This window comes from Suncus etruscus, chromosome 16 (genome assembly GCF_024139225.1).
Source record: "Suncus etruscus isolate mSunEtr1 chromosome 16, mSunEtr1.pri.cur, whole genome shotgun sequence".
NCBI classification, from domain to species: domain Eukaryota; kingdom Metazoa; phylum Chordata; class Mammalia; order Eulipotyphla; family Soricidae; genus Suncus; species Suncus etruscus.
Window position 1 is genome coordinate 63,615,914 of NC_064863.1, and position 14,071 is coordinate 63,629,984.

The following is a 14,071-nucleotide window of genomic DNA, read 5'->3' on the forward strand; positions in this document are numbered from 1 at the left end:
TAATAGATAAAATAGTATCTTAGATATACCTAATAAAATATGGACCTAAATGTTGATGGGCTTTGGCTAGCACAAGAAAATGTTTCATTTTTAAACATAGACAAATATATGTTATTTAGAGTGTAAAGAAGAAATATTACTAATTGTAAACAAATATAAGGAAACTAGAAAAGTGTGATTAGTCTGTATATGTTCATAAAAATTCTAGAAGAATAAGTTATAAATGAGTTAGATTTTCACACTGATGCAGTTTTTATAAAGCAAAACTTAGGATTATCGTCATAAAATAGGCCCTCTTCATTTCTGCTCCATATCTAGCATTATAAAACGACTTTTTGCTACTAAAATAGATAGTTTTAACTATTTCAATTTTACAGAGAATGAATACTATAGAGTTTATATTTTAATTTTCTCATTTTGTAGAAAATAAAATTTAGTTAAGAAATTTATTCAAGACTCAAGGATATTTAATAGTGGAACAAAATAGTGGACAAAAATCAAACTTTAGAGTACAGTTAATGTTTTCTCTCAAGAACATTGTGAGTAAACAAACATAGAAATCTCTTCTGGAATGTCCCAAAATGACTGTAATAATATGGGAAGTTAGATTAGCTTCTCAAAGAGGAACACAGCACTTTAAGAAAGTTCCTTTTTCGGGGCTGGGCGGTGGTGCTAGAGGTAAGGTGCCTGCCTTGCCTGCGCTAGCCTTGGATGGACCGCGGTTCGATCCCCCGGCATCCCATATGGTCCCCCAAACCAGGAGCGACTTCTGAGCACATAGCCAAGAGTAACCCCCAAGTGTCACCGGGTGTGAACCAAAAAAAAAAAAAAAGTTCCTTTTTTCATCACTATGTAAAATTCCTGGGTTCGTTTTCAATGGGCTCCATAGGAAACATATCTAAGTATTATGCTAAGCCACTTTCAGAGACCAAACATTTTTTGGTTATTATCACAGTTACATTATCACAGTCACATTACAATGAAAAGTATAGGTAATAAAAACATCGTGATCATCTTTTTATAAAAAAAAGTTTGTTTTAAAGTGAACAGGGAAAACCATTTGTTTATTTCTTTTGAAGTTGCTGTTTCATAACTGTTTAAGAAAGTAAAATGTTATTTACCTTAGTAAAAAGTCATATAAAATACAATGAATTTTAAGACCAAATAACTGGCTTTTATATTAGCTATGTAACATTGAATTAGTTTTAAGTGTATAACATAATAATTCTATTTATGCGAATATATTATGAAATGTTTATCAAAGTAAGTTTAATGAATACTATTACCACATAAAAGTTAAAAAGTACTTTCTTGTGATAAAAAATTACAATCCTTACAAAATCCTTAAAAATCTACCCTTCTGAGGCTGTAGAGATAGTTTTGTACAGTCCTGAACCCTGCTAAATCCCTATGGCTGTATGTATATGGCTCCCAAGAACCATCAGTAGTTATCTCTGAGCACTTTCAGATAAGGTCCAACCTTCTCTTCTCCTCAAAAAATACTCTTTCAACAACTTTCAAAATATATAAGACATTATTGTTAACTGTGGTCACCGGGAATATATTACCATCTCCAAAGTTATCTATTTATTTATTCATTTATTTATTTATAATTAGAAATGGGTCCCCTTTGACCATTTTTATTTAGTTTGTCAATTCCTTTATTTTTTAAAACAGTAATATTTCTACAAATTTTATTTTAAAGTATAATAATATTTAATAAATTGATGAAAAGATGTATTATGTGTTTATTATAAACAAATATTTTCACATGAATAACTGCAATCATTTTTTTTTTTTTGCACATCCAATAGTGCTCAGGGTTTACTCTTGGCTCTGCACTCTGGAATCACTTCTGGCAGGACTCAGGAGATATGTTGTGTTGTTAGGGATCACACCTAAGTGAACTATATATAAAGCAAGCAAGCATCTTCCCCACTGTACTATTGCTCTGGCCCATGTTATAGCAGTTCTTTTCTTTTATTTAAAACATTGTTATTTACAAAGGTTTTCACAGTTAAGTTTTAGACATACAATATTTCAGCACCAATCCCATTTCTAGTCAACCTCCTTCCACCAATGTTCCCAAAATCCATCTTAGGTCATTATACCTCTATTCTCAGTCTACCATCATAAAAGGAACTTTTTTTTTGTTTTTGTTTTTGGTTTTTGGGTCACACCCGGCAGCACTCAGGGGCCACTCCTGGCTCTACACCCAGAAATCGCTCCTAGCAGGCTCGGGGGACCATATGGGACGCGAACCACCGTCCTTCTGTATGTAAGGCAAACACCTTATCTCCATGCTATCTAGTTTAATTGTTAAAGTTTAGGTATCATTATTTCATAATTGTTGACTCTGTGGCTTGGATATTTAGTTCTGTCCTTTCTTAACACCATTAATGCAACTGAGTCCCCTTGGTCCGTCACCCTATTATTTCAAATCCTCTACTCAATTTCTTTCCTTCTCACTACATTCTGGGGTTGAGTGTTCTAGATAACTCCATTCAAACCATTGCATTTCTTCATGCAGTTCTAAATACCACATATAAATTATATGATATTAATTCTTAAAGGATCTTAAAATTAAAGCAGAGGAGCAAAAAGAAAATGGGGAAGAAGGAAGGAAAAAAATCATGATCTAATTGATCACATTTACTCAATACTAGAGTATAAATACTTACTGACAGCATGTGCAGATACCAACCACCAGGATAATTAAAAACGCCATAACTGCTACCAAGCAAATCACCACAATGTGGTCTCTATCTTCTTTTTGATAAAACAAGTCCACTCTTTCACATCTTGCCCCAACATAACCTTCTTCACAGCTATAAAAATAAAGCAAGAGGGCAATAAGTGAAAAATATATAAGCTTTAAGAATATCTACTCGTTTTTAAATATTAAGACTTTTCATTTATTAACATTAATAAAGGGCATGAATTAGCCCAAAAATAACCTATAAAACTAAAATACCATAGTGTTCATGAGTGATTTCACTAGATTTATTGTTAAGACTTGTAATCACTTGAATATTATTAAGAATATGCCTAATATACACAACAAAGATTGTATTCTAAATTCAGTTTGATATTTTAGATTCTAGGCTTAAAAGAGAAGGAATGATAAATTTATATTCCTAATACTGCTAAATTCTTAAATATCTCCATGACAAAAAAAACTAAAATTTCCCAGGGCTCCACTGATTTGTAATCCATATGAACAGCCTCAACATATCCAGATCTGTTATTGCATATTTGAAAAATGCACGCTGAAGTTGGAAAGATAATACAGTGGGAAAGGTGCTTGCCTGGCCAGCAAATGGCCAGGGTTTAATCCAGGATGTCACATATGCTCTCCTGTGTCTCACCAACAGTGCTCCCTATTGAAGAGATAGGAGTAAGACTGAGGACTATGAGTGAAAATTCATAGATGTATGTTTAACATAATATACAGTTATCCTCGTAACTGTTATTCTACTGTATCTTTCTCTGTCTCTGTCTACCACCTCCTCCTCTCTTTGAATTTAGAACTAATTGATCAAGTTCTACTTTTGTAGAAATTATAAGATTAGATAATGTATTCTGTCCTTTATATACTCACTATCTTCCAACTATGTTCCACAAAAACACAGTACGTCATAGCCTCTCTAGTATTCTTCTTCAACTATTTTATTTATTTTAAATCTTCACCCCAATATAGAAATAAACTAATTCATGCTTAGTGAATATATTTAAGTAAAAGGCTGTGTGTAATGCCAGAATAATACTTATAAAGAACAGACCAAATAATTTGAATAAAAAAATTACACTGCCAAAATAAAGAGATGGAAGTTTATACTTTCCTTATAACCTAGAAATAGTGTAAGGCTACAGTAATTAAATAACTGTTTATAGCTAGGCTATTGGTAGTAGATTGTGGTAGGTAACATAGAAACTATGTAAGATTTGTTTTTAATAAACTGGTCTTCACCTTTGTTCAGTACAAAATTTTAAAGTGAAATTTGCTTAATGTGAAAATCACATACAACCTTGAAAACAAGGAAATAAACTATCTCAATTGGAAGCATGAACAAAGTTACAATTTTTGGGTCTTAGGTAGCAAAATCACCAGGCCCTAGAACTTTGCATGTAAAAATTTATATCCACTAGTCATAGCTGCACAAAAAATTAGCCAACTAAATTGAGAATATGTGTTACATTACAAACATCCATGTACAATAAATTTATCTTTACAGCTTAACCCCACACTACCTATTTGATATTTTCTGCTCCTTTTTCCTGATCATCAAAGTCTTTGTTTCAAACTGATACACTTCTCTAAATTGCTTCCTTTCTTTCTCAAGGGGCCTTTGAGGCTGACATTTTGTTCCCTTCATTCTCTAAATTCTATTTCAATACAAATTTAGGATTAAACTTTACACAGCAGATGGTCCAAGTCAATATAGAACCATTTTATAGTCTATAAACAAATCTTGCCTGAGCAACATTTAATGAGCTAAAAGTTTAATTTTATGATAATTATTCATAATAGTTCATATTTTTTTCAAATGCTTATAAGTATATATAAAGTTGACTTGAAGATATCTTAAAGTAAAAAAATAGGTGTACAACATCAGTACTTTTTAATCAATATTTTTTTCCTTCAGACTTATTCAAAATACAAGGAGATATTGGTCATATAAATATTTAATTCTGAAAAATATAAAATTATTCATCTTTACAAGAATAGTGAACAACCTTATTTTGTTGTTATTGGTATCAGCAAAGTGTTGTGTTGAATTTTGATTTAAAAAAAAAGAGGATTCATTGCTAGGATATTCTATAGTTTATTTTTGATAAAGCTAAGTCAGTTAATTACCACAGAGCTTTACTTCCTCAAGTAAGGAGATTCCCTAATGACATACATCAAAATATAAAAGTTGAATAGCAACTTTAGGTGAGAAGTGATATGTGGGCAGGACAGATATCTTAAAGGGCTGAACAAGTGCATTAGATGCAAAAGACTTAAGTATGATCCCTGATACCAACAGGAGCAATTTTCCAAGCACTGAGCCAGGAAGTAGCACATCCGCAATTCTGGGAATGATATAAAAATCATAGTGAGCTTAATGAAGCAAAGGAGAAAAAAGTGCCTAATAGCATATGTTGCAAAAGAATAACTCTGAGATGTATGAGAGAATATTGCTTCCTTCAAGACTGCTAGATATCAAGTATGGAGCAATAGAACAGTAGGTAGGTTATTTGCCTTGCATGTGGCTCACCAGATTTGATTCTTGGAATCACATATGGTCTCCTGACCACCAGGAGAAGAGATTCCTAAGTGCAGTCAGGACTAACCCCTGAACAACAATGGGTATGGCTACAAAACAAAAAATATATATTAAAAAAATGAGATTGCTAGGCATCTTCATTGCAAGATCAATAAGAATTAGCACATATGTATAGGACATAGGGCAGAATTAAAAGGGAAATTCTCTTCATTGTATAAATTGGAGGATGCATTTTTTAAATTTTAATAAAAACCTTAAAAATATAGTCTCTTAATTAGCTTAACTCTAACTAATTTAGAAAACGTAGCACTTTCGAACAATAGGTCCTTTGTTTCTAATAAAACATGACCATTTACTTAATGTTCTTTTAGAAAATTTTTCAAATTATATGTTCTGGTTCCATGACCTGACCATACTTTAAATTCCTCAATAAACAAAATGCTATGCATGAAGATCAAACCATAGAATTGCTAACTAATGATCCCTATGTTATTTCAATTTTCTTCAATCCAATATTATATCATATGATGGTCATTTTCATCCAGTATATATATTAAATAAATATATTGTATATTAAAATATTAAATATATATTAAATAGAAAGAGTTAAAACGTCAAGTTTCTAGTAGGTTTTTATTACATCATTAATAAGTTATTTTTATTTAACAAGCATCTGATAAAATAACATTTGTATAAATTTTAAAGGCATTCATGCCCTTTGAAGACTTTGCCAAATTAGTAATTGAAATAGCAAGCTCAAAATAATCATCAATAAATGTTCTAATATTATACATTTAAACTCAATTGGTACTTACAAAATTTTTGAAGTTAGTACAATTACTTCACCCCAGTTTAATAAATGAAAATGCTGAATTATATAGAAAAGTTAACTGAGTGGAATTCAGTCTCAAAACAAATTCTGAATACCATGTTTATGCTACATGTTTATGTGGTTAGCATTAACACTGCTTATAACTCACTTAGTGAGTTAAACAAGTGTTGATTATGTATCTGACAACAAACCCCACCGATTCCAAGAATGGTGAGTAGATGCATAAAACAATTTGAGTTTTATAAAACATACTTTCATCTTTTATCTTAAACCAAGTAATCTATACATTCCTGTGATTCTAAACAAAACAATTACCTCGGTTTTTCAAGGTTGAACAGTAACCAACAGAAAGACAGTTTTTTTCTGTACTACACCAAGTCATTTGAAACAATAAGCTTAAATTAAACATCTCCCTCTCAGTTGAATGCATACATCTTTTAAATTTCAGGAAAAATTAGTTTGTGTTTGTTAACATGATTGGTATTTTTGTTAGCATTATTTTTGTATAATTTTCAATATTTGAAAGAAACACAATGTTTTTCTCTTTTATAAAAGTTAACTTTTGAACTTTGGGAAAATAATCATCCATTTTTGCTTTATAAAATATACAGGCCACTGACTTCATAAATCTTTGTTCTAACTTCTATACCCTTTTTCTGAGTCTCCTATTGGTCCTCTATCTTTCCACTACTAAGATGTTTCAATTTACATTAAGACCTTGGTTTTTGACATTTAGCTTTGATAGAGGCATTTATTTATTCATTTTTAACCAGATATTTCTTGAACATCTAATGATTTCCAGATACTGTTCTTGAAACTATCATACAAAAAAAGTGAACCAACACAAAAAAAGAAGCCCTCTAGAAGCACCTATCACTCAAAACACATTGCAAGAAACTCAGTTCTATACTAAGTTACTCTCTGGCTTGGAGTTTGTCTTCATTTCCTTTCTATTTTCCAATAAACTTTTCAATGTCAGAGAGAAAGAGGAAGAGAATATTTAAATAGTCAATTGTCATGTTCCAGGATAAAGTAGTTATACTAGAATATCACTACTTGGCAGAATGGACAAACTCACACCTGAGTTTATATTTCAAAAGGAAAAGTCAATGCATGGCTCCAGAAGACTAGTTATTTTAGTTCCATCTTATAACATTGATAAGTAATACTTTTTATAAAAGAGAAAATTGAAAATCACATATGCCCCCCAAATATCACTCTTAAACATTAGAAAAGTATGAAAATTCCAATTTTAAAAGCCATCTGTACCATGATATTCATAGCAATATTTATAAAAGGTAAAACAAAAATTTACTTAAATGCCTGTGAACAGATTTAAGAGGTCTTAAACATTCCATTAAATTAGGGTTCAGAAAAAATATTCTGAGATACTGGAATGAAAGTCTGCTAGAGGAACTATTCATACAATATAAATATTTTATGAGCCTTAGGTCAAAATTATATTTTAAAAGTCATCTTGATTCTTTATAAGTTCTCAGATGACACTTTAAAAAGATATTTGTTTAAAAGAAAATGAATATTTGAAATTGAACAAAAATGTTCAAAGCAATAGTACAGAAGCTAGGCCACTCACCTTGCATTTGATCACCTGGATTTGATTCCCAGCACCCAATATGCCTTCCTCATTCCCCATTAAGAGAGATCACTGAGTGGAGAGCAAGGGGTATGCCCTGAACACTGCGGGGTTTGGACCAAAAATAGAGGGAAAACTACACTAAAATTGTGCCTAACCAAATTAAACTTGGACTCAGTCTACTATCAGTTGAAAAAAAAATTTTATTTTATTTACTTGTTAAAGTATGTAAAACTTAGCATATTTCTATTTATAAATAAGATTGATACTCTGGCATTAACTTATACCAGCAAAAGCAGCTTTTAATTGGGCAAAAATTCCCTTCATATTTATGAAAGCATGAACTACTCAACAGGCCATCAGAATTTGTTGCCATGTAAACCACCTTGAAGACTATTTGCACTGAAAATCCCCTTAACACTGGGCAGAAACTGTATTTCTTGTATAAAGCACAGAAATTAAAAGAGGACACAACCATGCCTATAAGAGGGATTGAATTCTGGCAAGCTCAGATTTCAGGAGGAAAGTGTGTGTATGTTGACTTCTCCATAAATAGTTACGGAACAGACCCTACGTAAGTGTCTAACACAGAACCAGCAACCTGTTTTCTAACAGATAGCCTGGTTAACTGCTGTGAAGTCTGAGGACGCACTATTTTGCATCCTATTGCTTATTGGCTCAAAATACTGCACTTACACACAAGAGGGCGTCTGCTCGGCCACCAGGAATCGACATCTCCCATTGATGCAATATTGGTTGTATTGCTTGGGGCATTGAGAGAAGTGGCCTGTCCACTCTGACTGTGTGGTAGTAGCAGCTGAAAAATGAGAAAAAATTCAGTAAATTGACTCACTTTAAATGAACACTTGTTAATAGAATATTTCTGTCTTTCTGGCAGCTTTCCCCTAGAAATCTCTTCCAATCTCATTCTTCTCTCTACAGTGGGAAAAAGTCCAGACTTTCTTGATTCCCAAAATAGCTCTGGGTATTGAGTAGCAAGGTGAGTAGTGAGAATTTTTTATAACTAATGTTTTAAAAATAAAGATCTGTGTCTGGAAGTATTGGTGTTTCTTGGAATGAGAATTGATTATGATATGGAGAAAGCTATTCTATTTATAATGATGACATGGGTCAGTATGAAAAGGTTTGATGACCTCTAAAACAGAGAAGAAAGTATTGTGTTCCCTCTTCTTTACTCTTCTTTAATTTAGTTCCCTTTTCCTAGAATTAATTTTTCTTTTCACTGAATTCCAGATGTTTTACATATGCACATATATATAAAAATCTATGTATTTCAATTCATTCAATGGTAAAGTTTTTTTCATCTCCTACTTATGAATGAGTAAAGCAAAATGTGTGTAGTAATAAGCAGACTTGCAAGCCAAGCCAAGAATCTTTTCATAACATCCATTCTCTTAGCTACTCTACCCTGGTACTATTTACTCTACTCTTTAGCAGATAACTGACATCTCATGTCATGCTTGCTTAAATGGCATATTAAGGATTTGATTGAACTGAAGCAGCAGGAAAATATTAAAAATTTCATGCCAAGAATTTTATTTCTGAACTGACTTCCTCATCATACCACTGAGAGTCCTAGTTCTTCACTTTCTAACTTGGGACAACAATATATACATTTTCTTTATTGCTTGAATGTAGAAAGTTTGGCAAACTAGCAATATAAAAATAAATAGTAAAAGAAAACTAACTGATCATATATTGATTTATGGATTATGTGCACTTGCTTTCATTAAAATCTGTTAATTAGCAAAGGCCAGCCTAGGTAAGATCTATATTTATGGTCTGACCAAGAACCTGTAGGACTTAGATACCTACAGACCTAAAACATCAAGTCCCTCATTTTACTCTTGGTTTGTTATAGCATGCTGGATCCCAATTATACTAAACAACTATTTGTCAATAGTAATGACTATTACATTTCTTCATTATTTTTATGAAATAGGTATATACATAATTGCCCAGAGTTGCCAGAAATAATTACAAAAGGTCTGTCAATGATCTATACACAGCAAATTCCTGTGATGCCAGGTCACAGTACAGAGTTTCATAGGGTAAAAGAATGTTCCTGAGGAACTGGATGATCTGGTTTTGTTCAGTAGATTGATTACCCACAATGCCAACTGCTTATACATGCCAAATATTTTCTCCCTTGCATGTCAGTCAATGGATTCACTGTAATTTCTTACAGGAACAACTTGGAAGTGTCTCAAGGGCAAAAATCATTATATTTTGGTTAGTAAATCAATCAGTTAATTTAAATCAACTAATGCTCTCTATTTCCAGAGCCCTTAATAGGCACTGGAAAATACCAAGACATAAAGGATAACTATTTAGTTCTAACTACCTACATTAGTACAATGGAAGAAATAAAGACAATAATAAGCTGCTTGAAGAGACAATTAGTAACTATAAAAAGGAGAGTACTCTGGAGACAATGCATTAGCAAGAAGAAAATGAGTGTTTCTTTTTCAGCTCTGTCTGTCATTAGTACTCGGGACAGAATAAGCTAGTAAAGCTGCTTGAACCGCAGTTTTCTTTCTGAACTAAAGATGATATCTACTTAATAGAAACTCGAAAGACTCAAATAAAAAAAGACAAGCAGAAATTCAAATTCGCAGTAGACGGCCTTGGGCAGTTAACTCTAAAGTAGAAAATTTCATTCTAAATCTTGGAAAACACTGGCAATTCTAAGAGAAGTATTGAGTCAATATAAAGAGAGCTTATCTAATTAAATACTTTAATAAAATACAGTTTTTAGCTGTAAGTAAGCAAGCAACTGAATTATAGAATATTAAGAGAAAAATTCAACTCAGAATATTCAAGCCTTAGGCAAGGGGTGTAAGGCAGATTTGGAAATAAAAAGGGGAGTTGCCAAGAATGGAGATAGATTGAAAGTACAAATGTCAAAAGTCAGTAGGCTATTGTATTTAGAGCTGCAAATGCCCATGAACAGGTAAATGAGTAAAGAAACTATGCTACATATACACAACGATATACTACTTGATGCTACATTAGGAAAAGATAAAGTCGTGCAACTTGCTGCAACATGGTTGATCTGGAGAATATCAAGTTGAGTGAAATCAGTCTAAGAGAAAAGAACAAACTCAAAATGATCTTTCTCAAATGAGGGATGTAAAGAAACTTTATAAGGGAATATCAAATATCTGGTAACTATAGAAATGAAGAGCAGGAGAACTGGTTTTCAGTAGAAAACTTGCCCCTGGGGCAGGAATAAGGTGGGATAAGTTAGGAAAGAAACAGTAGGACAATGTAAGAAGGGACAAGTGCGTGCATGTATGTGTGTGTGTGTGTGTGTGTGTGTGTGTGAGTGTGTGTGTGTGTGTGTGTGTGTGTACGACAGGTGGTGAGTGGGGGGAAAAAGGGGAAACTGGACACATTGATGGAAGGTAGTAGACATTGGTGAAGGGATTGTGTTGGAACAATGCAAACCTAAAACTCAGTCATAAATATATTTGTAACTTCGTAACTTATGATGAATTGATTATTTAAAAAAGCAAAACAAACAAACAAAAAGCAAAACAAATCAACAACAAATACAGTGATTGGACTATAATGCTTACACTTGAAATACAGGAAAGGAAAAAGTTGAAATTACTTTTGGGATAAATTTAATTATACATATATATATTTATTAACCTGTATTCAATTCCTAACATCACACAGGTCCTTAAACACTACCAATTGTAGGCCTAGAGACCCCATAACTACCAGGAATGGTCTTACAGACAATGAGCATTGTGGGGAGACCCTGGTGGCCAGATTAGGTGCACATCCTTGATCCTAGCATTGAACCATCTGGCCCAATTAACTGAGTATCACTGAAAGTGGCCCCTGAATCCACTAAGCACTGTCTTGACAACATCTCTCTCTTTTCTCAAAAAAAAAAAAAACTGAAAATTTTTGCTAATGTATTAGAGTGCAGCACAGAGTAGATTCGAAATGAATATACAATATTGACAGAGAGAAAAACAAAATGCTATGAATGTGATTCATGCAGAACTTTAAAGATGGTCTGGGAAGTAGAGAACAAGGAGATTGATACAAGAGGCAGAAAACCAAGCAATAGATCGTCTGTGCTCCAAATTAAACCTTATTCTACTTTGCAAGTATATTTAGCTTTCAACATACACCTTTTCTCTAAATCTTGAACTTTACTAATTCCTTTAGTTGTCATGCCCCTTTTAAATGTATTCAGTGTCTTGACATTAATATCACATATATCATGATACCAAAAATTACCTTAACCAGCAGCCTGCTGGATACTGTGATTTGGCTAGCTTCACTTCATCAAGCAATATGAATCTATGCCAGGGAAATAGTTGCCAAGACATGTGCTGATTACTCAAAGAGCTCTCTCCCTTGCCAAGAAAGCATTCACTAAAATATTCCTAGCATTATTTAGATTTAAAAATCCTTTCATGCCACCAAGCAAAAATGTCTAATGATGTCTCTATACAATTTTAAAATGCAAGAGGTAAGAGGAATCACATGTATTGCAGTCACCACCTCATCAATAAGAGAACAGACTTCATTGCTCCCTCTCTTATGCAAAAGGAGAAGATATTTCAGCATTTTTCCTTTTGAAATATACCTGAAATTCCTGCTGTTTTCATCTAATATTCATCAAGGTCACACTAGCTAAGAGTTGAATAACCATGATAGCCTTTTATGCCTATCATGATATCTAATGACATAGGGCAAATGATCAAAAAACCTATTTTTCCTTCTATCAGTTTTTATCAAAAAATTAAAACTTTGACAAAAGAATTAGTATTCCTATGCATTGTGGGTCTCTGTGGAAAAATAAATGACAGGCATAATTATGAAAATTTATTCCTCCATAAATATTCTCCTGACACTTGGACTAGAAGAACTTGATCACTTTTTTCTCCATTTTTCTTCTTCTCTCACATCTCCAAAACTAAAACATTTTTCTGGATGTGAGCTTCCCCTACAAAATAGCTCTGGAAAAAGAACTACATCCAGGGGCCAGAGTGGTGGCACTAGAGGTAAGGCATCTGCCTTCTAAGTGCTAGCCTAGGACAGACTGCAGTTCAATCCCCCAGTGTCCTATATGGTTCCCTCAAGCCAGAAGCGATTTCTGAGCGCATAGCCAGGAGTAACCCCTGAGCTCCAATGGGTGTGGCCCAAAAACAAAAACAAACAAAAAAAGAACTACATCCATAGGTGAGCGGGGTCACAACATAAGCTCATAAGTATATTGAACCCCACAGTAATGCATTTCAAATTTTTCTTTCAATACAATATTTCAAATATTATTAAGTCAATAAGAAACTACATGCTTATTGCAGATCAATTTATGCCAAAACTATGAGTTAATAAAAGGAATCAAAGGTAGACACACCTTTCTTTAATCACATTGAACACATATATCTATAAGAACTGATCATATTTGGATTATCTGACATCTAGAGAAAATGTAATAGATTATTTCAGCCCAACTAAATTGAATGAATACAGCAAATATGTTTAAAATATTTAATTTCAAAGTAAAAACTTTCAAACCTGGGTTTTTTTTAAACAAACAGCATAATTTTTAGATTAGAGGTGACATAGGGATAATCCTGTAAGTTTTTGAGACGTTAGAGGTGGTAGGGTGCAGTGACTATACAGTTATATATGTTCTGACATTAATCAATATTACTCAAATTATAATAAATTTTATATAAAGCATAATTTATTAGGCTTCCTCTACATGATTCCTTCCTTCAAGCCAAAGTAAATTTTTGATGTTTGTGTGATTAAAACACATCAGAATTGTTGCATTAGATTTACTAGGCTTATTTACTTATTTAATGTTTTGGTTTGGGACCCATACTTAGTGGTATTTAGAGGCTACTGCCATCTCAGTGCTCTGAAGCTGTTCCTGTCAGTGTTCCTGTCACGGAATCAAATGAAGTCCTGAGAAGTGAGCTCAAGCCTCCCACATGCAAACATCCAATAAGTCCATTGAGCTATCTACATAGTTCTTGTTGGGGTTATTTCCTTTTATAAAACATTTACTTAATTTATTCTAAAAATGTTCATTACATTTCGATTTTGTGACTTTAAAAAGGACATTAATAAGATTATTTTCTCTCAAATTTACAATAAGAGTCTGGTTTACCATAAATTGAAAGTGTAGAGACACTTTCCACCCTGAACATTAGTCATAGAGACTCGACTTAGGCCTCAATCAATCAGTTCGACTGTTCACCCCAAATACCAGATGGAACATTAGAACTGGCATAGTTTCCTGCACCAGCAACAGGAATCAAATCCCCCCTCCCAGGGGAAGCACTAATACCATTCTGGCACTAACTTGCTACAGGG

The 14,071-nt window shown here is 32.9% G+C and overlaps 1 protein-coding gene across 1 annotated transcript in view; it reads right to left on the reverse strand.

The window, feature by feature from the left end:
- Positions 1–14,071, reverse strand: part of BTC (betacellulin) — a 43,850-nt gene that overhangs the window by 241 nt on the left and 29,538 nt on the right. The window contains exons 3-4 of the mRNA XM_049789870.1: positions 8,393–8,513; positions 2,682–2,828 (exon numbers count right to left, since the gene is read on the reverse strand). Of these exons, the coding sequence (XP_049645827.1) occupies positions 2,682–2,828; positions 8,393–8,513 (268 nt within the window). The remainder of the gene's footprint in view (positions 1–2,681; positions 2,829–8,392; positions 8,514–14,071) is intronic.